This window comes from Equus caballus, chromosome 11 (assembly GCF_041296265.1).
Source record: "Equus caballus isolate H_3958 breed thoroughbred chromosome 11, TB-T2T, whole genome shotgun sequence".
Taxonomy (NCBI): Eukaryota; Metazoa; Chordata; class Mammalia; order Perissodactyla; family Equidae; genus Equus; species Equus caballus.
The window spans coordinates 22608813-22633857 of NC_091694.1; the positions used below are offsets into that span (position 1 = coordinate 22608813).

The window sequence follows — 25045 nt, forward strand, 5'->3', positions numbered from 1 at the left end:
AGGTTGGGCTGGCAGAGGGACGGCTTGTGCCATGGCCAGCGAGGGGATTGGTCCAGCAATGGCTTCATAAATTAAGCGGGAGTGCCCAGTCCCATCCTCCGAATACCTCCCCTGTTCGCACTTTTCCTGCAGTGCTCCTTCCCTGGGAGGCCTGCCTTTTCTCCTGGCCTTTCTGTCTTCAGAGGAATCTTCATGCTTCCTTCTCCTGCCATAAGTGGGAGTGGGAGGGGAAGAGAGGACCCACCCAGGACTTATTTAGATTCCCATGGCCGGGAGAGGGAGTCCTTCTAGCAAAGGACCTCCTGTCTCCAAGGTTCCTGGCCTTTCAGCATGTTCTGTGCAGTGTCATCTGCTGTTCCAGGACAGGTACAAAGTCCCGGGTCAGAGTAGGTATCAGGAAGATTGCAGGATCTTTGCCCAAGTCCACCTGCCACCTGCTGCCACCCCTGAGCGAGGCCCACACAACACTGGGAAGAGAAATGCACCTGGGCTCAGTCCTGGAGGTGGGGGGTGCCCTGGCAGCTTCCTTGGACCTGCAAGAATGCAGTCAGGGTGAGGGGCTGAGGCACATCAACAAGAATAGGGTTCAAATCCCAGCTCTGCCACTAACTGGCCTTGCGGCCTCATCAAATTTCTTCCTCTGTTGTGTAAGAGGTTAGGGCTGTTGTGAGGATTAGCACAAGGCCTGGCATGTGGTAAATACTTAACACATGGTAGCCATATTAATATTATTACTATTTGTTAGAACTGCTGTCATCATCTCAAGTGTTCTTTCTGAATTGAGGAAAGCAGGGGCCAGAAGACAGGGGGTCATCTCTGAGGGCTGAGGGGTGGGGCCAGAGGCTTCTCGCTGGAGGTGAAGGTGAGTGACAAGGACAGGTGGTGGCATCTTTCCCAATGGGCTATGTGTTCTTACTGGCCCATCCTGTTCCCTACAGGTGTTAGCTGCTGTTGCCCTCTGAGTCTTCAGTGTTGCCCACCATGGCATGGCATTTGGGTAACTGGGTCTGACTAGTTCACTCATACACTTGTCATAGCCATGGCCATTGCCTGCTGGCACTTGGTTGGTACCCACCTGTATTCTATTTCTCTATTCCAAACTCACTGGATTGCATGGCTTGGTATGCCTCCTTCTGCACCATTCTCTGGCCCAAACTCACCTACAAGGTATATCAGGTTAATATGTATATACCACCTGTTCCCTTAGTCCAAGAGGAGGGAAGAGTTTCTTACCTCTGGCCTTATCTGCCTCCAGCCCATGTGAAAAAAATATATATCCCACCTGCTCCCTTAGTCCAAGAGAAGGGCCTTATCTGCCTCCAGCCCAGCCATAATGTAGCTTATCTAAAGGCCCGAGAGGTGGGGCACCTAGCCCTACCCAGCTTTCCAATTCCTTTCAATTCTCTTATTCAGTCTCACTTCCAGAGACACAGCGGCCAGGAACCGTGCAGAGATCTTACAGAGGGGATTCTCACAATCTCCATTTCTGGTAAGCAGCTGAGGACAGAGAGGAGGTAGGTGGCCCCTGAGATGGGACTGTGAGCCCTGGGCGCTGCCTTTTCAGATACGCAGAAGAATTCCTAGGTTGGGAGTGAGTTGAGAGTTGGCCACAGTGATGGGGGCAGGGACAGAGAAGGGAGCATGGGTGAGTAGGTACCTGGGCCGCCAGAAGGGACTTAGTGGGAGGTGGCCAGGAAGCTTGTGAGGGGAGGCCTGGCCCCAGGAGGGAAGCAAAGGAACCTGAAGAAAGGCAAAGAGATCTCAAAAGGAAGCCGTTGCAGAGTGATTGATGAAAGGGGAGAGAGTGAGAAGGATCTGGACGTAAGAGAGTCTGAAGGGTCCAATGTGGGGACAAAGAGCTGTTGCCAAAGAGAGACAGAGAAGGAACAGCTGTGTCAGATTGGACTGGTGATAAGCCTATGGAGGGTCCCACAGGGCAGGGGAGATAAAGAGGTACAGGGGCCAATTGTAGACCAGGAGAGGGTGAGAGAGAGAGTGGGTTGGGGGAGATGCCCCAGGTGGGGTTTTGGGGTTCATTGTATTTTAGCAAGTGTAAGGGACCTTTCAGAAGGTGACCAAAAACTGAGGAGACAGGACTGGGGGTGGGGGGCTGTTCAGGGCTCCTAGTTCCAAGCCACTCTTGCACTTCATCCTTTCTCTTTTGTTTCCTTCTAAGGCTGACTTACCACCATTTTGTTGGGAAATGATTGGTAGGGGCACCCATCCAACTGCTTTGCAGAGTACAGCAAGGGAGGGAAGCCCCGGAGTCAAGGCCAAGGGAAGAAGTAATCAGTTGGGGTTGGTAATGTGAGGTCTGGCAGCTATGCCTTTCATCCCTTCCTGGATCCTCTGTTCATCAACACTGGTGAGAGTCTGGCTAGGGGATGGCAGGCCTGCCTTCCCACCCCTCGGGCCCCTCTGAGCAAGGGGGCAACTCTGCTGTGGGAGATGCAGAAAACAGGTCTTGCTTTCTGTTCGAGGCAATCACTGCTCCACCTTTCCTCCATAAGCGTTCCATGAGGGGCAGAGAAGAGTCCAGCATTTGTGATGGTCACCCCTCCTTAGTGTGTGGTGACCCCCGCACCTTCTGGAAACAGGGAAGGCAAGTAATTTCAGGTGCTGGTTGTCCTAGGAACTTTGGTTCTTCCTTGACCCCAGGCTGCCAAAGGTAGAAGATTTAAAAACCTGAACTAATATCCCCCTCCACCAAAATGAAATTGGCTTCCTTTTCCCAGTTTGTCCAGGCACAATGCCCAGCAAATTTGAGGAAATCACAGGAGTTGTGGTCCAAGAGATGAATTCTAGAGGAGATATGATTGCTGTCAGAAGCCTCATTGATGCTGACAGATTTCACTGCTTCTGTCTGGTGAGGGAGAAGAGAAATTTCTTGGGATGCCGGTACTACACAACAGACCTCACCCTGGAGGACATACTGGAGAGAGAGGAGGGTGAAGGGCCGTTTGATAAGCCGGATTCTGGGCTCCAAGGTCAGTATGAGCTGGGTGAGATGGCCAGCCAGCAGATTTTACCCACTCCTACTCCAGCCCACTCTCAACTTCCCATTGCCATCAACAAAATCAACCAGTTAACAAATAAACTGCGGAATTTGTATGTACACATTCACACACATCAATTTAAGAAATGTACAGAAGTGCTGCATGGGGAGAAGGGAATAGGGGAAGTGGAAATTAATGTTTTTTTAATTTATTTGTGAGGAAGATTGTCACCGAGCTAAAATCTATGCCAATCTTCCTCTATTTTATGTGGGATGCTGCCACAGCGTGGCGTGAAGAGCGGTGCTATGTCCGCGCCTGGGATCTGAACCCGTGAACCCCTGGCTGCTGAAGTGAAGTGTGCGAACTTAACCATGCCACCACTGCGCCGGCCCCAGGAAATTAATTTTTATTGGGAACTCATCCTAAATAGTCTTCTTTTTTCATTTTTTCCCTTTGTAAATAATTCGTTTTTAAATTAGCTGAGGTCTTCTCACTATTTATACGTTTATACATGTTTATATGTTTATCATTTCAATGAATAAATAAATGGAGGCAGTTTGCTTAGTGGTTAAGAAAGGACGCAAGCTTTAGAGCCAGGGTTTCTAAGCTTGACTCTGCCATTTACCAGCTGGGTGACCTCTGGACAAGTTGCTTTATCTCCCTAAGTTTGTTCCCTTGTCTGTCAACTAGAGAAGACTGTTGCAAGAATCCAGTGAGATCAGTTACGTAAATCATTTATCACAGTGCCTGCACAGAAGGACACTCAATCAAAGTTCACTGCAATCACTCTGCTGGCGGTGGTTATTATTATTATCCCATCAAGTTCCCTGGAGATCATGACTGAAAGGGAAGTTGCTGGCAAGCAGAACTCCCTAAAGGCTTGAAGGGATTTGCAGGTGTCTATTCCATCCCCCTGCCTCCAAGCTCAGCTATTTCTGTGGTTTCTTGGGTTTCAGAAAGCCCAGGGTAAGTGTTGTTCAACACTCACTTGGAGACTTATTTCAGTGTCTCGTGCCTCATGCTGAGGAGTTTTACAGCTCAGACGTCTCTGCTATAGCCCATTTGGGTCTCACCAAGAGATAGAAAAGAATTCTAACAATACCACTGTAGTGTTTTAGAGCACCTGCTAAGTGCCAGGTGCTGTTGTTATGTGACCCAGAGAAGTGCCCAGATTACTGGGAGGTGGCAGGCCTTTCCACAAGTGGAGTTTAATTAAGCAAGGGGCTTTAGGAAAATTTCAGATTAGCATTTTTTCAAACACTCTGAGTCAATTCTCTAAAAAGCAAATTGCCGAGAGCCAATTTGCTAAAAGCTAGTTCTCAAAAAATCAGTTTGTTAACCAACCAGTTCACTGAAAACAGAAAAAACCTTTAAACCAGGATTAGGATGTTTTGCCATGATCATATTACTCCCCAGGGTCAGGGGCAAAGTGTAAGTATGGAAAAAAATTTGACTAAGTGAGCTAACCTCCTTTAAGGGAAAGTCTATCTGTTTGCATAAAAAATTCAGAGGCAGAGGTGAAACCAAACTTTAAAATAAATCCTTAAGGGGCCGGCCCCATGGCCGAGTGGTTGGGTTCGTGTGCTCTGCTTCTGTGGCCCAGGGTTTCACCAGTTTGGATCCTGGGTGTGGACATGGCACCGCTCATTGGGCCACACTGAGGCAGCGCCCCACATGGCACAACCGGAAGGACCTACAACTAGAATATACAACTTTGGGGAGAAAGAAAAGGAAAAAAAAAGGGAGACTGGCAACAGATACTAGCTCAGGTGCCAATCTTTAAAAAAAAAATCCTTAAGAATGAAGTGAATTGGTAATTTGAATTGGTTTTCAGCAAGTTGGCCTGCTCCCTTTTCAAATGAATTATTTAGTTTTTAACTATATGGCGCTGATGGTGTGGTTAAAGTGTGAATAGGGTTTTTTTTTTGTTTTTTTTAATTAACTAAAGTCCATATTTCTTTGAAATTATGTCAGTTTTTACCTAATGTCCTTTTTCTGTTCCAGGATCCCCTCCAGGATACCACATTACCTTTAGTTGTCATTTCTCCTTAGGCTCCTCTTGGCTGTGACAATTTCTCAGACTTCCCTTGTTTTTGATGACCTTGACAGTTTAAGGAGTATTGCTCAGGCTTATTGTAGGGTGCCTCTCTACTGGAATCTGATGCTCTCATGGTTAGACTGAGGTAATGGTTTTGGGGAGGAGGGCCACAGTGGTGAAGTACCATTCTCATCACATCATATCAAGGGCACATACTGTCGACATGACTTATCACTGTTGATGTTGACCTTGGTCACCTGGCGGAGGTAGTGTTTGTCAGGTTTCTCCTCTTAAAGTTACTCCCCACCCCCACCTTTCCATACTGTACATGTTGTGTGCATAAGGTTTGATTTTTGTTCTCTCTCTGATAAAGTATATGCAAAGTTTACATTGCTCAAGAAACAAACAGGACCTGAGACATTAGTGTCACATACAGGACTGATTTCAGGCACTATTTCCAGTTCTCTCATGTTCCACCAGTTCTGAAATGCATTTTTCTTTGGAAATCCAGCGCTGCCCCCAAAACCTAGCAGTAGGAGCTGTCCCTCCTCTGTAGTAAGTTCACACCTGAGAGGTCTGAGACTTTTAAGGCACTCAGCTTGGCAGCATTTCTACACATCCTCCATTAACTCCAGGGCAGCAGCTGACTCAGAATCAAGGCCTTTATGAAAGCACCTTATCAGCCCGGGCAGAGTCCACATGGACAGGCAACTTCCCAGGGTTGCCTCACTTTACACCTGCATGGTTCTTACAAACACCACAGACTGAACTCTGCTTAATTTTTATTTCCCAATTGGCAAGTGCTCCTAATTCTTTAGCTTTACTTTTCCTTGTCTCATTTCAGCCTCTCAAATCGTTAAGTAGGGCTAGCTCACATTTACTGAGCATTTAGTATATGTGCCAGGCACTTTGTTAGGAGCCTAACTGCATTATTTAATTTCCTCAAGCACAGGAAGTAGGTACTATTAATATTCTCCTTCTGTAGATGAGGAAACAGACTCAGAGGGCAAGTGACTTATCCAAGGTCATTTGGTGAGAAGGTGGCAGAGTGGGCTCAACCCTGGGATTGTGTGACCTCATGATGACTGCCAGTGAGAAGAGCGTTTCCTGGAGAGCCACAGCTGCAGGACTTCCTCAGAAGGGAAGAGGATCGTGGAGGGGAGCCCAGGATAGGGCTGCTCCAGGGAGAATTTTCTGGAGAAAGATCTTTTGGGTCATCCTCAGTATGACCTTTACCCTTCTCTTTCCAGGTCAAAAGGCTGAGTTCCGAGCTGTGGACATGGTAGACTCAAAGGGAGAGCTGAGTGTGAAATTGCCCAAAGAAATGACAATTTCAGGGAGCTTCCAGGGGTCTCAGGAGCAGGAAATCAAGATATTGCACACTCGGATACCCCAGAAATATCTGGATTCCCTTGAGAACAGGTGAAGCTGTAGGTGGCAGCAGTGGGGAGGAAGAGAGGGAGAAGCCCATTTTGGGCACCAAGGGCATCTGAGGTGTGGGCACCCCAGCTGGCACAGCTTCTCACTCCCTACTCCCAGCATTCCCCCAACCCACTCCTTTATTCCCGCATGCCTTCCTCTTCTCCTTCAGGAATCCTTCTCATTCTTCCAGGATCAGCTTCCAGGAACCTTCTGACACCCCCAATCCACTCACATCTCTGCTACCCTCCAGAGTGACTGATTACTCTGGCTTGGACCAAAACCTGCTGGTTTCAAGAGGTCACTCTCCTCTGTTCTTGTCTACTGAGTTGCCCAAATCTGTATTTTGTGCTTGTTTCACTCTGCCTTGTGGTAAGCCAGTGATTTCCACGTCCCTCTCCCTCACTGGACTAGGAACAACTTGTGAACAGGGACTGACTTCATTAACCTCTCTGTGTCTATCCCCAGCACACAGTACATGCTCAGTAAGAGAGCTGAAGTGAAGCACAATGAAATCAAAACACCCTTGTAGAACACTTTCTGCACAGAAAGTGCCACCACCCCACTCCACCAGGGTGGCACCAATCAAGTGATAGCTGAGGGTATGGTGCTTCCGAGGGACTTAGAGGAACATCACCAACCTTCCCCCTCAGTAATCATTTTGTTGTTGGTGTTGGTGTTTCTTCCCTAGCTGGAACTGTCAGTGAGTATGGAAGAGCTCAGGGAAAGGGGCCCCACCATTCTCCTGGGCTAGCCTTCCCTGACTGGAGTGGATGCCTTTTGTTTTTCCTTTTTAATTAAAAGCTGAAAGGCTTACAGTGAAATTTTACCGGTCCCTGGAAGTACCCTTCCCCACCACAGTATTGCTGGAGAAAGGCCTTTGGAGTTTTTCAAAGGGAGCTCATTTTTTTCTAGAAGGCCTGTTGTTTCTAGGGTGAGGCTATGTGGTGTGTGTATATAGAGTCGGTGGGGAGGGTACTGGATGGGTACAGGAAGCTCAGCAGAGGCAAGGATGTAGGTCTTCCTTGAGGGACTTTTAATTGGAAATAGCAGAGGCTCCATCAGGCTGTTTTTAGTCACAAAATGTATTTCCTTATGGAATCAGAGATGCCTTCTGGAACCCAAGGGCGGACAGTGCAGCCAGGTCCCAGGTACCAGTGTGAGGAGCTGGAGCCCCTTCTCAGAGAACAGGGTACTGTGGGCTGGGCAGATGCCTATCTCAATGCCATGAGAAGGGCCCATGCTTTGGGCTCACACAGACCAGGGTTTGAATCTCAGCTCTACACTTATTAGCTGTGTGACCTTGGACCATTTACAACCTATCTCTAAGCCCCAATTTCCTCATATGAAAAATGGATGCAATTCTGCCTATGTCATAGGGTTGGTTGTGATGAGGGTTAAAATGAAATGATGTGTGAAGTATCTCACAATGCTGGCACGCTGTAATCTTCCAAAAATGCTAAGGAGTTCTCCTCCCACTTTGCACTCCCCTGCCCCCAGTGGGTAAAGTGAATTGTGATGGGGGTGCTATGTTCCTTGGTTTTCCAGCCTCAGAAGCACTTAATCTCAAATAGGAACTAGCTGATGGAGAGAAATGTGACCAGGGAGGTGGGGCCCCCGAGATCTTGAACTCTCATCCCCACTTCACTCCCTCCAGGAAGCTGAAGAGAAAACTACCCACTATGTTCAAATCAATCCAGAAAAGGAGAGAAAACCTGTATCTGGTGACAGAAACTGTGGAGACAACAGAGGAGAACACCCTGGAAAGTGAACAGCGATATACATTTTGGAGCCAGCTGCATCTTGGCAGTCTCAAATTCAAACGCAAGGTTAGGATACTGGGAGGCAGGGGCTGCAGGAGAGCCAGCCTTGACCCACCCACTGCAGGTCAGGGGCATGCCTGCCTAGACACCAGGCTGTTCAGCTCTTCCTCCAGAACTCCCTGAGCAGTCCTGCCTGCTCCTTGGTCTTCTTATGACTTCTCTTCTTGCCCCGAGAAAGTGTGTGTGGCATTGCTAAGTCCCTCCCGTGTCACTCCAGTGACACCCTGTTTTCATTTGCTTCATAGCACTTCCCATGGTTCCTAATTACACAAGGGTTTTTTGCTCATTCATTGTCTGCCTCCCTTTCTAGGAGGCGGGAGGGCAGGAGCCACAGTGCCTGGAACAAAACAGATCCTCAGTAAACATTTGTTGAACGAACAGTGGAAACAACATGAGTTTTGGGGTCAGATGCAGGTTCAAATTCCAGCTCTGTTACTGTTTTTAGCTGTGAAACTGGCTCACCTACTGACCCTCTCTGAGCCTCAGTTCTCTCATCTGTAAAATGAGGATAAAGATGTCTACCTCCCAGGATTGTTTGGGAGATCAGGCAAGATAACTACATAAAGCACCTAGGGATCAATCAATATGAGCTCCTTTTTCCTAGCAAAAAAGGGCAGTGACCATCCCCCCCAAGCGGGTCCTGGGCTATCGAATAAAGCAGCTCGTCTTCCCCAACATGGAAAGGATGGGTAAGCAAGGCCTGGTGGGGGCTGGCGGTGGGGTGGGGGGGTGACTGGACTGGAGGGGTCCTGGTGAGCTAGAAGGTGGGAGGAAGTTCCAAGGAAGAGGGAGGGATCAGGACTGGGAGGAAGGACTGAGGCTCCTTGCTGAGACACTGCAGACCCAGGATTTGCCCCACCATGACGCTTATCCTTTTCTAGAGGTATTAACTACCATCTGTCTCCCAGTATTTTCTTTTTTGGTGGGGGGCGAGGTGTGAGAATTGGGGAAAGGCTAGAAAGAAGAACTGACAGAGAAAGAACTGGTCTTTCTGATAACTGGTCTTCTTTTTGTGTGTGCTGGTTTAGATATTTGTTTCGTGGGCAAAACAGAGTCCTTTCCAGAAGGTGAGTGAGCTTCTGGGCCTCCTGTTCATCATTCCAGAATGGGCAAGGATAGTATTTTTAAAAAGAGTGTAACAAATGGCCTGGAATTATAAAGTTATTCGGGCCGAGAATGTACTAGGATGCACCCAGGGGTGGGAACCGTGGTAAGGGCAGGAGAAAAATCTGCCTGTTGGAGAAGCAGGTTGGATTGCATGTTGGCCTAGGTTTCCAGGCTCTCACAACTTTCACTTGCTTCATGGGAGTCAGTATGCTGGATCCCGAAGTCACAGGCTCTACTGAAGGCTTATTGGCCTAGGAAGCACAATTGAATTACCTGGCCAGTTCTTACATGATAGCTCTGGCTGTCAAAGGAGCGCTGGTCTGGGAGTCAAATGGTCTCAGGGTCTAGTCCTGACTGCCACTCACTAGCCCTATAGCCTCCTGAGCCATGGTTATCCTGACTTTAAAATGAATGGGTTAGACTAGAGGATCCCTGCGATTCTGAATGTGGCCTCCTCTGGAATTGCAGTTTTTCCTTGGATCTCAGAAGGACTGCACTGCCTAAGAGGGCTTGGGAAGAGGCAGAGAGAGGTCTAGATGTACTAGAAAATTCAAGAAACTCCTGGAAGTTGTAGAAGTTGCAGGTTCAGTCCTAGCAAGGTCTTGCTAGCTCAAAAGAGTGAACCTCTGTCATTCTAAAGTGCCATAACAGAGGAGACAGGAGATAGATTCCAGTCCCTGCTTTGACCCAATTTGCTGAGTGACTGAGGGCATGTTGCACCCTCTCTGGGTCTCTGTTTCTTCTTCAACCATCTAGGCATAATCCTGTGGCTGCCCGTCTCCCAGGATGTGGGAAGGGGTCATTTACACACAGTGATGAGGATGGAGGCTCCCTGGCATGGGCAGTGAGTGCTTGGAGTCCCAGAATGAAAACCTCCACCACTGGGAAGAGAATGTCTATAGGGGAATGGAGGTGACCTGAAGACTCTGAGATTATTCTTCCTCTCTTTGCAGAGAAAGATGGAGGTTCACGGTGCTTAGGTAAGGACGGGAGCCAGCTGTGTTCAGGATGGCTGTACTTACTCACTCTTGAGCCGTCTGGCCTCAGGACTGCAGCTCAGATGGGGTAGCTGAGTATGTGTGTGTTGGGAGGGAGGGTTGGGGGAGAATGGTGGGGCAGTGCCCAAAGCAGATTTCAAGTTTAGTCTGCAGGTTGCATCCGTCTCCTCTGAACACAGTGGTTCTCACTGGTTGTACATAGACATCACCTGGAGGAACTTTAAAGCTGGTAATGCCTGAGTCCCACCTCCAGAAATTCTGATTTAATTATCTGAGGGTGTGGCCTGGGCTTTAGGATTTTTAATCGCTCCCCAGGTGATTCTCATGCACAGTCAAGGTTGAGAACCACTGTTCTAACTTCCTCTAAATTCTCACTACTCCTAGTGTGGCCCAAAGAACTTGGGGTTGGTATAAGACTGGGGGTGAGCTGGGGAGCTGGAAGTGGCACCAGCGGGAGGCAATGATGGTGAGTGCCTGGGAAGGATGCTTCATTTTAACACGAAAAGGTCAGAAGAAGGGAAGATACAGAGAGGTGGTCTCCAAAAGAAAGAATAGATGAAGAATGGGGTCTACAGGAGTCTTGGAAATGGAGCTTGTTGGGCTGGGTAGGTTGGGTTCTTAATTACTGCCTCTACAGGGAGGTCCTTGAGTTTGGAGGATTTCAGCAACATGAAAGAGAAGGTGCAGGACATGGTGAGAGACCTCCAGGATCTGACTGAGCAGGAGCGAAAAGATGTGCTAAGCTGCCTCACTAGGTGCCTCAACGAAGATGCGCAGCTGCAGGATCTAGAGCAAAGAGTAAGAGGCCCAAAAAAGAAGTGAGGCAGAGAGAGGGAGAAGCCGGTGGGGAGGGCAGTTGACACACCGCAGACAATCTGCCATAGTGGGACTGGTGCTCATCTCCCCCATCTCCTGGCCCTAGGTATCTGAGGTCCTGATCTCTGGTGAGCTACAGATGGAGGACCCAGCAGGTCCTCTCATAAGCAGCCTTTTTAATGATGCTGGGATCTTGGTAGAGGCGCGCTCAGAAGCCATTCTGGATGTCCTGGATGCCTTGAGGGGTGAGGAGGGGTCTGGATGTATGCTGGTTTGGAGGAAATGCTGAGCAGAGGAGTGTGTGGGGAATCAAATCTTGGGAGGAAGGGGGAATACTTTGCCCTTTACATTTTGTGGGGGATAGGCCTTCACATTTCACAAACTAGCCATCTTCCCCAGGCCCCAGGGATTGAGGGATTGCCTCCTCTTCACCCTTGGCACAGTCTATGACCTCCTGCAGGTTAAGAGGGAAGCAGGAACCATAGCAGGAGCCCATTTGGAATAAATCTAGCACTCCCAAGGGGCTCTCTGGAACCTCCTTCTGATGCTTGTCCGGAATCTGATCAGACACTGAAGCCCTGTCCCACCATGTGCCTCTCCTCTCTGCCAACCACCCTCTTTTCTGCCTCCAGAGCTGTCTGAGGAACAACAGCTTGTGGCTGAGGCCCTAGAGAAGGGGACCCTGCCCCTGTTGAAGGACCAGGTAACACAGCCTGGGCTGACGGAGAGGGGGCGGAAAACTGTTAGTCCCAGGAGGGCAGTTGGAGCATTCTGAGTGCCAGCACTGACTGACTAGCAGCGCTGTCACTATGTTGAGAGAGTATGAGGCTCTCCAGGCTCCGCAGGAGAGAGTGCCATGATGGATTACTACGTCTGCCCTGGGCTCAGGATTAAGGAGTGTGGCCAAGTATTTGCCATTTCTGGTATATTTCCTTGTTCCCAGCTTTTACAGTCTGCTGTGTTCCTTCCAGGTTGAGTCTATCCTGGAGCAGAACCCGGGTGAGCAGCCCCATGAGGTGGGCTGTGACCCTGAGGCACGAAATCTTTGTGCTCTCTATGTTGCTGTCTCCATCCTGCTGCAGCTAAGTGAGAAGCCTACCTCTGTGTCTTCCTAACTGTATATTGGCTCTTGAACCATTCTCCCCACAAGCCTCTGACTGCTCCTCTTCGCAGTCCATCCTCACCCTGCCCACCTCCCCAGTCACCAGAATGATATCTTTAAAACAAGCAGCTGGCTATTCTTTGATACATCCCATTCCCTACATGATAATGTCCCAAATCAGCTTGGATTGTATGCATGGACTTCTGATTAAAAGTGGCAGATTGATCATATTAATTTCCTCTCCTTCTTGAAACCTCACTAATGACAGTAAAGTAATAGAAAAGATATAAACCCCCAAGGATAAAGAGAATGAGGCGGCAGATAAGAGATTTCAACACATCTTTGGAACCAGAAAGTAATTAAAGGCGTGCAAGCCGGGAGCTGTGGGACTGAGGGGTGCAGAAGAGTACAGGACGACAATGCTGTTTTTTCATCATAAAGTTCTATTTTAGTTCTAAAATTTAGTTCTAAAAGTTCCTTTTAGTTCTATTTAATATTTTTTAACACAATGTAATTAAAAGTAAAAGAAATATATGCTTGTAAAGCATTTCAAATATTTCTCAAGTCGAAGGTAAACATACTCTGGGATCTCCCCTCCTCCCTCTAATATAACCACTGTTAACATTTTGGGGAATGTTAACATTTTCCCTATGCAGCAGCTTTTAAAATGTAATTTAAACATGAAGTCATAATGATATTTGTTTTGTATCATTTGATCTAGTTTTTTCTTTTGAATTTGTAAAAATATTATATGCAACAGGAATTCTCATAAGTGCTGTTGGGAGTGCATACTGGTCAACCACTTTGGAAAACTGTTTGACAGTATCTACTACAGCTAAACATATGCCTATGACCCAGCAACTCCACTTCCTGGGCATACACCCGAGAGAAATGAGCGCATGTATTCACCGAAAGACATGCATATACAAAAACGTTAACATAAGAGCCCCAAGTTGAAACTATTCAAATGTCCTATGACATTAGGATGGATACTTATATTGTGGTATATTTATGCAATAAAAGAGAACAAATTACTGCTACACATAACACGGATGACCCTCACAGACGTAATGCTGAGCAAATGAAGCCAGACACAAAAGAATGTATTTAAGTTTGGATCCTGTGAGAAGCTGGTGCCAAAGTGGAATCAGATGTGCAAAAGACTTATTAGGGGAAAAGCCTGTGAAGAATAAAGGGCGAAGAAGCAGGAATAGGCATGGCAAGACTTCAAATCACAATGCAGGTCTAAACCCTGTATAAGTAGAGAAGGAGGGAAGGATGGAATAGGGAGAGTTACAGCCAAGCCAGCCTGAGCTTAAGCAGTCTACTAGACGGGTCCCCCCACCATGCTCAGCCTTTGGCTGGGAGCAGCCCAGGAAAGCCTGACCTCAGGAAGTAGATCTACAGGGCGGCAGCTAGAGGTTCTCAGTCGACTATGCTTCCTGCAGCAGGTTCTCCTAAAGAAAAATCTCAGTGCTACCCTCCACAGCCACCATAATACCGTATGATTCCATTTATATGAGGCTCAAGAACAGGCAAAGCTTCGCAATAGTGGTAGACAAAAATAGTGGTTATCTTATTGGGACAGTATTGACTGGGAAGGGGCATGCAGGAACATTTTGGGTCACTAGAAATATTTTATATCTTGATCTGGATAGTAGTTACATGGATGTTTACATGTGTAAAAATTTACTAAGATCTGGGCACTTTTTAAGTTTTTTTACCTCAAGAAAAATTTTAATTAAAAAACATAATATATACACATGAAAACATATTTGAACAATACAGAAGAATATTTAAAAAATTAAGTGGAAGTTTCCTCTCAAACCCCTTCATCCTAGAACCTAGTCCCACTTTCTTGAGACAGCCATATTAACACTGTTTTAGTCTGTTTGTTACTATTACAACTAAAAATGATATTCTTATATTTGTTCTTAATTTATTAATTTTAGATAGTATTTATTGACTCCCCAGTATTAAGGATAAATATTGAGAAAAACACATTGAACAACAAGTTCAAAGCAGTCTTATTAAAAAACATGTAGGGTACTATGAGAGCATTTAATAAAAGGTAACATGGTGGTCCCCTCTTACCTCTGACATTGTCTCCTTCTTTCTTCCTTAAACTCTGATTCCAGCCATGCCAAACTATTGGTCTTCTATTGGAACATGCCATGTACTTTTACAATGACATGCTTTTTAAAAATACAGGCTGCACTCTCCCTCTGCCTGGATTCCCATCCCTCACCTTATCCATCCTTTAAGCTATGGCTCAAATATCCCTTTGTATCCTCAGGAGCCATCCCAGTTTCCCAAAGAATTTGGTGACTTCTTCCTCTCTATGGCCCAGAGCATGTTGAATACATTTCTATTATGGCATTCATATTGTACTGAAATTATTAATACATGTGTCTGTTCCACTAATGTGGAAGTTTCTGGAGAATAGGGTTTAAATCTTACTTTTCTTTGCAAGGGCTCAGTAAACAATAGTTTGCTTCAAAAGTGCCTTTGAGTTGGGGGAAGTTTGGGAGACACAGCCAGAATTTCATGAGGTTAGCTCAATCTCAGAACCAGTAGTCACTACGAATTTTTTTTTCTGTCCTCTCAAGAGTCTCAGCAAGGGACTACTTGTCTAAGGAAGATTAAACTGACCCAGAAACTTGAGGTGTATATTCGATCTGCTGATTTCCTTCTCAACTCACGTTTCTGATTCCAGAGTGAAGTTCAATACATTAATTGCATACATCTGTAACGAATTTCCTGTTCTAGCAGCTGAAACTTGTGATAGAGATGACTTTGAAATGGGGAAAGATGGGATAGTCATTATTTGAGCTTGGAGGGATTTGGGAGATTCCACTGACTCTTATTCTTCAGAACTCTTAGCTCAAGCAATACCCACTTCTGATAGTTTCTCTCTCTCTCCAGTCGGAGTTAGAGACCCCTAAACACACTGTGCTTACCCCTGTTGGGAAGGAAACTGTTTTGGAGAAATGCCACCTTGGGATAGATAAGATCCTAAGGAGGTGGATGTCAACAAGTCTTGGAGAAGGGGGAAACTACTTTGCAGGAAACAAATTGAGGAATTCATTGATTTTGCGCTTAAGATGGAGGAGAAGGACATTGGAAGGAGAGAGAATAGAGGAAGAGAGAAGTACAGCGAGATGGAGAGAGGCTGAGACTAGGTGAGGTAGTAAAAACTTCTAGATATGGGATAGGTGAAGAACATTCAAGAATGGCGATGCCAAACATGTTTCTGGTAATATTAAGCTAGGTTATTTGCTCCAGCTCTCCCATGGAAAACAATTTAAAATGCTGGATAAGATAATTTTAAAACATCTATAATACACATTTAATTGCTGGCAAGAAAAGAAACCGAAGCCAAAATATAAGTGAAAAGGAGACCCAGGGAGATAAGTATCAGAACACTAATGTAATTCTGCCCCAGGTGAAGGGGATTGAGATTTGCACATCCAGGCAAGCTGGAGCTTCAGTTTGGCCAGCCCTGTGGATTGACGAGTCAAGAAGTTAAGGCCAAGGACCCACCCGAGGTGGGGAGTCTAATAAAAGGAGATCTTTCCCATATTAACTGGGCTTCATCATTAAGATAGGAGTGAACTGGCAGTAAACTCAGCTCTTGACTCACCTGCAGGGAACTGTAGGGAGGACTCTTGGTATTGAGTGAAGAGGGTAAAAAAAAGGAAAGGAAAAAAGTTCTGAAATATTATGGCCATAGGCTAGTCTTTTCACAGATCTTAGCCTGGATTTGCATCACCTGGGTGTTTCAGAGAAGCTCAAATAGCGAATTTAGTTTGAGGTTCCAGGATTGGTTGTGTCCCCAGATGCCTGTCAGAATCAAACACAAATCTTTTCTGAAGGAAGTCATCTTCATTTCCACAAATAATTTTTTTTTTTTGAGGAAGATCGGCCCTGAGCTAATGTCTGTGCCCATCTTCCTCCACTTTATATATGGGATGCCTGCCACAGCATGGCTTAATAAGCAGTGCATAGGTCTGCGCCTGGGATCCGAACCAGCGAACCCTGGGCTGCCGAAGTGGAGTGCATGAACTTAACCACTACACCACTGGGCTGGCCCCCACAAATAATTTTTTAAGGACAATGAGTGGTTCTCAATAAAAAATAACAAAGCATACAAGGAAACAATACCATGAGCAAGAATAAGCAGAAACAACAAACAACAGAAAGAGGCATATAAAAATATCAAATATTGGAATTATTAGACTATATCATAAAAATATGCTCATATGCTTAAAGAAATTTTAAAATGAGTTTGAAAATACCAATAACAAGAAGAAAACTATAAAAAGTGACCTATCATATTTGAAAAAGAACCAAATAGAACTTTTAGAAGGTAAATTTAGAAGAAAATTTTGATCCTACCTAAAAAACTTAATGGATCAGTTTAAGAGTATATTGGATATAGCTGAGGAGAGAGTTAGTAAAATAGAAATCAGAAAAAAAATATTCAAAATATAGTACAGAGACAAAAATATAGTACAGGAACAAACTATAATAGAAAAAAATGTAAATAATAAAACTAAATGATAAAAATTAAAAAACTAAAAAAACTACTATCAACAAAAAGAATACAAGAAATGAGAGAAAGAAAAACCTAGAACAGATGAAACAAATAAAAAACCCAAAAGAAAATGGTAGAATGAAATCCAAATGTATTAGAAATTACATTACATGTACATGGGCTAAATGAACCAGTAAAAATGCAAATATTGTAAGAATGGATAAATTTATCTACTTGCTGTTTATGAGAAATATCTAAAACATAAGGATATAAAATATTGAAACCACAAAGAAATATACTGGATATGTAAATACTAATGAAAAGGAAACTTGCATAGATATATTAATATTAGGCAAAATAAATTTAAGGCATAAATCATTATTAGTGGCAAAGAAAGTTACTTCACAATGATAAAAGTTTCAATTTACCAGGAAGATATAACAATTTTGAACTGCTATGCATATAATATAGCCTCAAAATACAGAAAGCAAACATCGACAGGTTGGAAGACAAAACAGTCAGATACACAACCATAGTGAAGATTTCAACACATTTCTATTAATAATTGATAAAATAAGCAGCTAAAAAGGTCAGTAAGAATATACACGATTTGAACAACATGATTAGCAAACTTGACACAATGGACATCTTTAGAAAGCTGTACCCAGCAACAACAGTAGAATGTACACCTGGAACATTTACAAACATTGTCTACATGTTGATCCATAAAATAAGTTTCAACATATTTTGTAGGAATGAAATCATACATAGCATCTTCTCTGACCACAATAAAATTAAGCTGGAAATCAATAACAAAAACATTACTAAATATCACCATTATGTTAGAAAAGTAAGGGACACATTTATGAATAACTCGTGAGTCAAGAAAGAAATCCTAATAGAAATTAGAAAATATTTGTTTTTGTATTTAACAATAAGAAAAATATACATATAAAACTTGTGTGGTTAAGCTGAAGCCATTTTTAGAGGAAAAAATATGTATCACCTTAATTGTTTATGTTAGAAAAGAAGAAAGGCTAAAGACAAAAAAATGAAAGAGTTATGTATCTATGTCAAGAAGCTAGAAAAAAAGCTAGCAAAATAAATCCAAATAAATGGAAGGAAAGAAAATAAAGAAAGAGCACAAGTTAATAAAATAGGAAACAAATAATAAGAAAGTTCAATAAAGACAGACCTTGGATCTTTGAAATGATTAATAAAATAGACAAACCTCTGACAAGAGTGATAAAAATAGAAAGAAAGAATGAGGACATATAATCAATTTCAAAAGTGAAAAGGGAACAGTTCTATAGATACAATAGGTATTAAAAAGATAAGAGAATATTAGGAACAACATTATGCAAATAAATTTGAGATTTTAGATGAAATGGGAACTATCCTAGAAAAGCATAATGTGCTAAAACTAAGCCAAGAAGAAACAGAAAATATGAAAAATCCTGTAACCACAAACGACATTATATCAATAGTAAAATATCTTCTCACAAAGAAATTCCAAGCCCAGGTAGTTTCTTCAGTAAATTCAATTAAGCATTCAAAAATAAATAACCTTATACAAACTCTTCCAACCTTATACAAACTCTTCCAGAGAATAGAAAAAGAGGAAACACCTCAAACTCATTTATGAATGCTAGTAAAACCTAACAAGAACAAGAGAAAGAAGAATGCAGGCCAGTCTCACCCATGAACTTAGATGCAAAAATGGAAAATAAATTAGTAAACCAATCAAGGAATAAAAAAAGGATAATACATTAAGATTAAGTTAGGTTTATCTAGGATTTCAAGGTTGGTTTAACATTGAAAAATCAATTTACGTAATTCACTACATTAACAATTTAACAAGAAAAATTACATGATCATCTCAAAAGATACAGGAAATACACTTGATAAAATTCAATTTCCATTAATGATAAAAATTCCTAGATGGGGCCGGCCCCGTGGCCGAGTGGTTAAGTTCGCTCGCTCCGCTTTGGCGGCCCAGGGATTCGCCGGTCCGGATCCTGGGTGCGGACACGGCACCGCTCATCAGGCCACGATGAGGCGGCGTCCCACATGCCACAACTAGAAGGACCCATAACTAAAATATACAAATATATACTTGGGGGATCTGGGGAGTAAAAAAAGGAGGAAAAAAAAAAAAAAAGATTGGCAACAGTTGTTAGCTCAGGTGCCAATCTTTAGAAAAAAAAATTCCTAGACAACTAGGAATAGAAGAGAACTTCTTTAATCTGATATGAATATTACAAAATATCTACAGTAAACATCGTATTTAATGGTGAAATGTTATAAGCTCTCTGAGATCAGAAACAAGACAAGGAGGCAGGTTATCACCTCCTCTATTTGACATTATATAGTTCTAGCAAGCATAGTAAGTCAAAAAGGAAACAAAATACATAACGATTTTTTTAAAAAAGAATATTGCATTACTTGCGGGTGATCCAATGTATACTACATATAGAAAATCCAAAAGAATCTACAGATACGGGGCTGGCCCCGTGGCTGAGTGGTTAAGTTCTTGTGTTCCACTTTGGTGGCCCAGGGTTTCACCAGTTCGAATCCTGGGCGCAGACATAGCACTACTCATCAAGCCATGCTGAGGTGGCATCCCACATGCCACAAATGGAAGGACCCACAATTAAAAATACACAACTATGTACCAAAGGGCTTTGGGGAGAAAAAGAAAAAAATAAAATCTTAAAAAAAAAGAATCTACAGATAAATTATTAAAATGAATAAGATAATTTAGCAATTTGCTAAAATAAATATATATAAACCAATTGGCGTTTGTTTTTTTTTTGGTGTGCAAGACTGGCCCTGACCTAACATCTGTTGCCAATCTTCCTCTTTTTACTTGAGGAAGATTGTCTCTGAACTAACATCTGTGCCAATCTTCCTCTATTTTGTATGTGGGATGCCTCCACAGCTGGATTGATGAGCGGTGTGTGGGTTGATGCCCAGGATCAAACCCTCGAACCCTGGGCTGCTGAAGTGGAGCAAATGAACCTAACCACTGTGCCCCCGGGCCAGCCCCCCAATCGTATATCTATCTATATCTATATCTATATTAACAACAAAAAATGAAATTTGAAAAATGCCAATTGTAATAGCACCAAAAATATGAAATACCTAGAAATATATCTAACAAAAGGTCTGAAAGAGTTCTAACACATTAAATTACAAAATCCTATTGAGAGACATGAGAAAACTTAAACAAAAGAGATACTATGTTGAAGGATTAGAAGATACAATATTGTAGAAAGGTTAGTTCTTCCCAAATTAATTCACGGATTCAATGTCATCCCAATAAAATCTCAACAGTTTTCTGTGTGTATAACTTTACAAGCTGATTCTAAGTTTATATAAAAGTGCAAAATAGCCATGATACTCGAAGAACAAGGTGGAAAACTTGCTCTACCAGATAACAAGATGGATTATAAAAGCTTTAATATTTTAGAGTAGAATTGAGGAGAGATAGACAAGTAGAAAAATAGAAGAGACAGCTCGGACACAGATTCTCGTGCATAAATGGGCACTGATATATGACAGAAGTATTGCTGCAGATTAGTGGGGAAAGGCTAGACTTTTCAATAAACAATGCCAGGACTACTGAGTAACCACAGGGATAAAAAATGAAATTTGATCCCTACCACACAGTATATATAAAAATTAATCCCAGGTGGATTTTAGATCTAAATGTGAAAGGCAAAACTGTAACTATATTACCATTAAAAACTTTTGTTCATCAAAAGATATCATGAAGAGGTGAAAAGACAAACTATAGAGCGAGAGAAGATATTTAAAACATACGTAACTTACAAAGCAATAGTATCCAGTATAGGGAGCTTGTACAAATCAACAAAAAAAGATGACCCAATGAAGAAATAGACAAAAGTCTTTTGCCAAACTTTTTGCAAAAGAAAATCCTAATGGCTAACAAATGCATGAAATAATAATTAACCTCATTAGTAATCAGAGAAATACAAATTAGAACCACTATGAAATACCATTACTTGCTCACCAGATTGGCAAAAGTCTGAAAGTCTGACAATTTCAAGTGTTAAGTACCTGAAACAATGAGAACTGTCATACACTACTGTTGAGAAGATAAATTAGTACAAGCACTTTGAATAACCGTTTGGCATTACAAATGGAAGATTTACCTACCCTAAGACCCAGACATTTGACTGCTAGGTATAAATTCTACAGAAACTAGTGCACATGTGCATCACATAGGATATACTTTTAAGAATTTTCCTTAGTAGGATGTTTTAACAGTTAAAACCTGGAAACTTAGGGGCCAGCCCCGTGGCTGAGTAGTTAAGTTTGCACACCCTGCTTCGGCAGCCCAGGTTTCACTGGTTCAGATCCCGAGCGTGGATATGGCACCGCTCATCAGGCCGTGCTGAGGCAGCATCCCACATAGCACAACCAGAGGCACTCACAGCTAGAATATACAACTATATACCCAGGGGACTTTGGGAAGAAGAAGGAAAAAGAAGAAGATTGGCAACAGATGTTAGCTCAGGTACCAATCTTAAAAACAAAAACAAAAAACAGGAAACAAATGTTCCCCAACAATAGAATGGATAAACAAACTGAAGTATATTCATATAACGGAATACTCTACAGCAACGGTTATCAATGAACTAACACTATGTGAACTTAATCTTTAGAAAGAATCAAGGAATAAAAATATATTCAATATGATTCTTTCCACATAATGTTCAAAAACAGAGAAACTATATTGTTTAGTGATCCAAACTTTGGTGGTAAAACTCCAAGAAAAGAAAGGAAATAATTATTATGAATCATTCTCTTTGGAGGAGGAATGATATGATCAGGGAGAGGCACGTGGGAAAGGGATGGGTTTCTAGGATGCTAGAAAATTTTATTTCTTCAACTGGGTGGTGGGTAGCTCAGAAGTTTATTTGCTAATTATTAATTAAGCTATACTTTTGTGTTTAATGCACTTTTCTGTATGTAAGTTTCACAATAAAAGTGATGAAAAAAAGAGAGAATGGTGATGTTTGCTGTTCCATTTGAAGCTTTGTGTGTGTGTGTTGCAGCAGTATAAAGCTTTCCTCCATCCTCTGAAATCTTCCCTCAAGTCTACCACCTAAATACTCAAGGAACAGAAGGTCCTAAGCTGCATCTAGTTTACAATGGCACTTAATCAAACAGCACTGTACTTATCTGTCTCAGACACTAGTCTGTGCCCTCCCTGGTGAGGGATGAGACTACTGAGCATAGTGCCTATAGTAAATAAAAGCTTAGTGATTCAATGTATACAAATTATGGTGAAAGCTGTGGATTCCTGGCTGTACAGAATTACTTATCTATCATAGCCCCCACAAGCTAATACAGAGCCTTAAAACTGTTGGTGTTTTATGATTTACAAAGTTCTTTCATATACATTGTATGATTACATAAAGTTACATTGTAAGAGAGGTTGAAAGTGGTATTTGTTTCCCCACAGCAGGGATGAGAATATATACTAGAAAATGATAGACCCAGGAGTAGAACACAGAAAGCCAGAGTCTTTCCATTGCAGTCTGCAGATGTCTTCCTCACTTGTTTTCTGTCATTCAGGGAAGATGTCTCTTGGGAGATGCTTTAAATCCATTGGATATTAGACTCAAACAGAGCTGGCTATAAGGAAGGAAGAGAGGTACACACACACACTTTCACCTTGAATTTAGTCTTTCCTCTGCATTTTAAAGTTTGGCTGACTTCCTTCTATGTGAGCCACATTCCAGAAAACTTCCACAGAAATGAGGTAGGGTCGAGGAGCCTAAATTAGAGCTGTTCAGTCAAAGCTGTGTGACTACATCTGCAAGATAAAGGACTTCAAGCTCATTTGGACTGAAGTGTGCTTCCTCCACCTTTTGAGTTGTATGCAACCTTTTTCATTCAATGGTCAGTGGTTAAAACCACTTTTTTCTCTTTTTTTCCCCCGTCTCCTTTTCTTTGTTTTCCAAATACCTTCATTGCTCTGTTTGTTTTCAGATTCTGATAACTGGTATCAATGTGTTACCCTGGGATGATCAAAGGGATAGCACAGAATCTGTTTATCTAAACTCCACCTCCCATATCTAGCAGTCTTCATAACAAACACTGCCACTCTGGAACTATACTTTGACACCAATCATGTTTCTGCAACCTCCTGGTCCTTCAGACCTACATAATTCATTATTGTGCTACAACTGTCTGGAGTTATATTGCTTCTGACAGCTGCAACCTCTGACTCAGTGAGAAATACAAAAGTTCTTTCTTTGGCTACTTAATTTTCAATTCTGAGGAATGGGTTACCGGTGAAATAATAAGTCTGCCATGGTAAGGAAATAATTTCCACCCTAGGCCACTGACTCTTGCACACACCTGGCATTGATATAAGTATTTTTCCCCATTATTGTAACTTAAAAATTATTTTTTCTTGAGATCAGATTTTTGTTGTTGAGGAAGACTGGCCCTGAGCTACCATCTGTTGCCAATCCTCCTCTTTTTGCTTGAGGAAGATTCACCCTGAGCTAACATCTGTGCCATTCTTCCTCTATTTTGGATGTGGGTTGCCACCACAACATGGCTGACAACAAGGGGTATGTGTAGGTCCATGCCCGGGAACCAAACCCAGGCTGCTGAAGCAGAGTGAGCTGAATTTAACCACTAGGCAATGGGGCCAGCCCCCAGGTTTTGTTTTTGACTGTAAAACTATTTCCACTCACAGAGCTAAAGGCAATCATACGAATCTGTCAGTTTATCTATTCTCTTCCTTCTGAGGAACTGAAGAAGCTTATGAAACAGAAGGAGGAAGGCAAGAAGGGCCCTGAGAAACATTTATCAGATGTGTGGGCTGTGGGGCAAGGAAAGTTTGCCAAGGGTGAACACAGTTAAGTTAAATATGGCAGCAAAATAAGGAGTAATAGGACATTGGAGGGTGAAAAACAAAATATAAAAGGAGAAAATAGCTTCCCAGCTTAGGGAAAAAAAAATTCACAAACTCAAGAGCAGTGTCTACATTCTGTGGGATTTCCTAAGGAGAGGGATAGAAAAGTCAAATCAGCTGACCTCATCAGAAAGCAGCAGGTGGCAATCTTGGGGTAGTCAATACCATCACTAGTTCACCCTTTATCTTGCACTGTTAGTTTTCCCTCACTGAGGTTGGTTAAAATTTGTATTTTGTTATATCTTATTTGCCTAATGGGTACTTTCCCATTAAACTGCTTTGTTTGGAGAGCTCATATAAAACGTTAGGAATAATTATTTCCTGTTAAGATAAAACTTACTATGAAAGACAGAATAGTTAGTAATTAAGACCCTAGATTCTGGAGACTTCCAATGCCAACTCTACCACTTACTAGCTGTGTGACTTTGGGCAAATTACTTAACAATTACGTGCCTCTGTTTGCACTTTATAAAATGTGAATAATAAGAATACCTTCCTACTATGATAAACACGAGGATTATTGAATAAATACATCAAAAACTTCAGAATAGTGCCTGGCACATAGTGCTATATATGTGTCAACTATTATTTGGTGGCACATACAGCTTTTCCCTTTGAACTCCCTAGGCATCTATCTCTCTAGGATGGTCCTGGTGGTAGTTCTACCTTCAATAAGATGACACTTAATTCTTAAGGAAACAGAAGTTTCCCTTTAGAATTCTATCATTAAAATGTTCATATTCTGAATAAACCTCAAATATAGGATAGTGGTTACCTCTGAGGAGAGGCTGGGGGTAATGACATAAGGAAGGAAGATACAAGTTGATTTAGGCATTCATTTAAAATATTTATTAAGCACCTACTATACACTAGGCACCACTCTAGATCCTGGGCTTAGAGCAGTGAACAAAAGAATTGTGTGAATGTTCTTGTTCTTTAAACAGCTCATGAGTGTTCACTTTATTATTATGCTGTATAACTGATTTATATATTACATGTATTCCTTTGTATGGCTATATCAGCACATAAAAGAAAAAAGCTTCTGTTTCTCAATTTATGAAATTTTTCCATTTCAAAATAAGACATTATTATAAATCAAAAATAATAATGCGTTAGTCTATCTCAGGATAACCTTATATTCATTAACCTGTGTGCCCAATTTTTTTTTATACTGAGGGAATAAACCTGTCCAAACAACAGATTCATCCTTACTGGAATAGATACATATTCTGGATGTGGATTTGCCTT

The 25045-nt window shown here is 42.6% G+C and overlaps 1 protein-coding gene across 3 annotated transcripts; it reads left to right on the plus strand.

Annotated features, from left to right (window-relative positions):
* Positions 1 to 1017: 1017 nt before the first annotated feature.
* GSDMB (gasdermin B) lies at positions 1018 to 12533 on the plus strand. 3 transcript variants are annotated; one of them, XR_002811460.2, is made up of 11 exons: positions 1018 to 1489; positions 2736 to 2987; positions 6285 to 6456; positions 8111 to 8282; positions 8881 to 8965; positions 9305 to 9343; positions 10140 to 10363; positions 11019 to 11179; positions 11304 to 11442; positions 11830 to 11900; positions 12169 to 12533. XR_002811460.2 is itself a non-coding variant. In XM_003362385.5 (11 exons), exons 1-11 carry the CDS (start codon positions 1114 to 1116, stop codon positions 12310 to 12312), a joined length of 1638 nt encoding a protein of 545 aa, XP_003362433.2. In that variant the 5' UTR covers positions 1023 to 1113; the 3' UTR covers positions 12313 to 12533. The 3 variants fall into 3 exon arrangements, 2 of the variants coding, with proteins under 2 accessions (XP_003362433.2, XP_070082271.1); XM_003362385.5 differs by having other exon boundaries at positions 1023 to 1489; positions 10337 to 10363; XM_070226170.1 differs by having other exon boundaries at positions 1408 to 1514; positions 10337 to 10363.
* The last annotated feature ends 12512 nt before the right edge of the window (positions 12534 to 25045 follow it).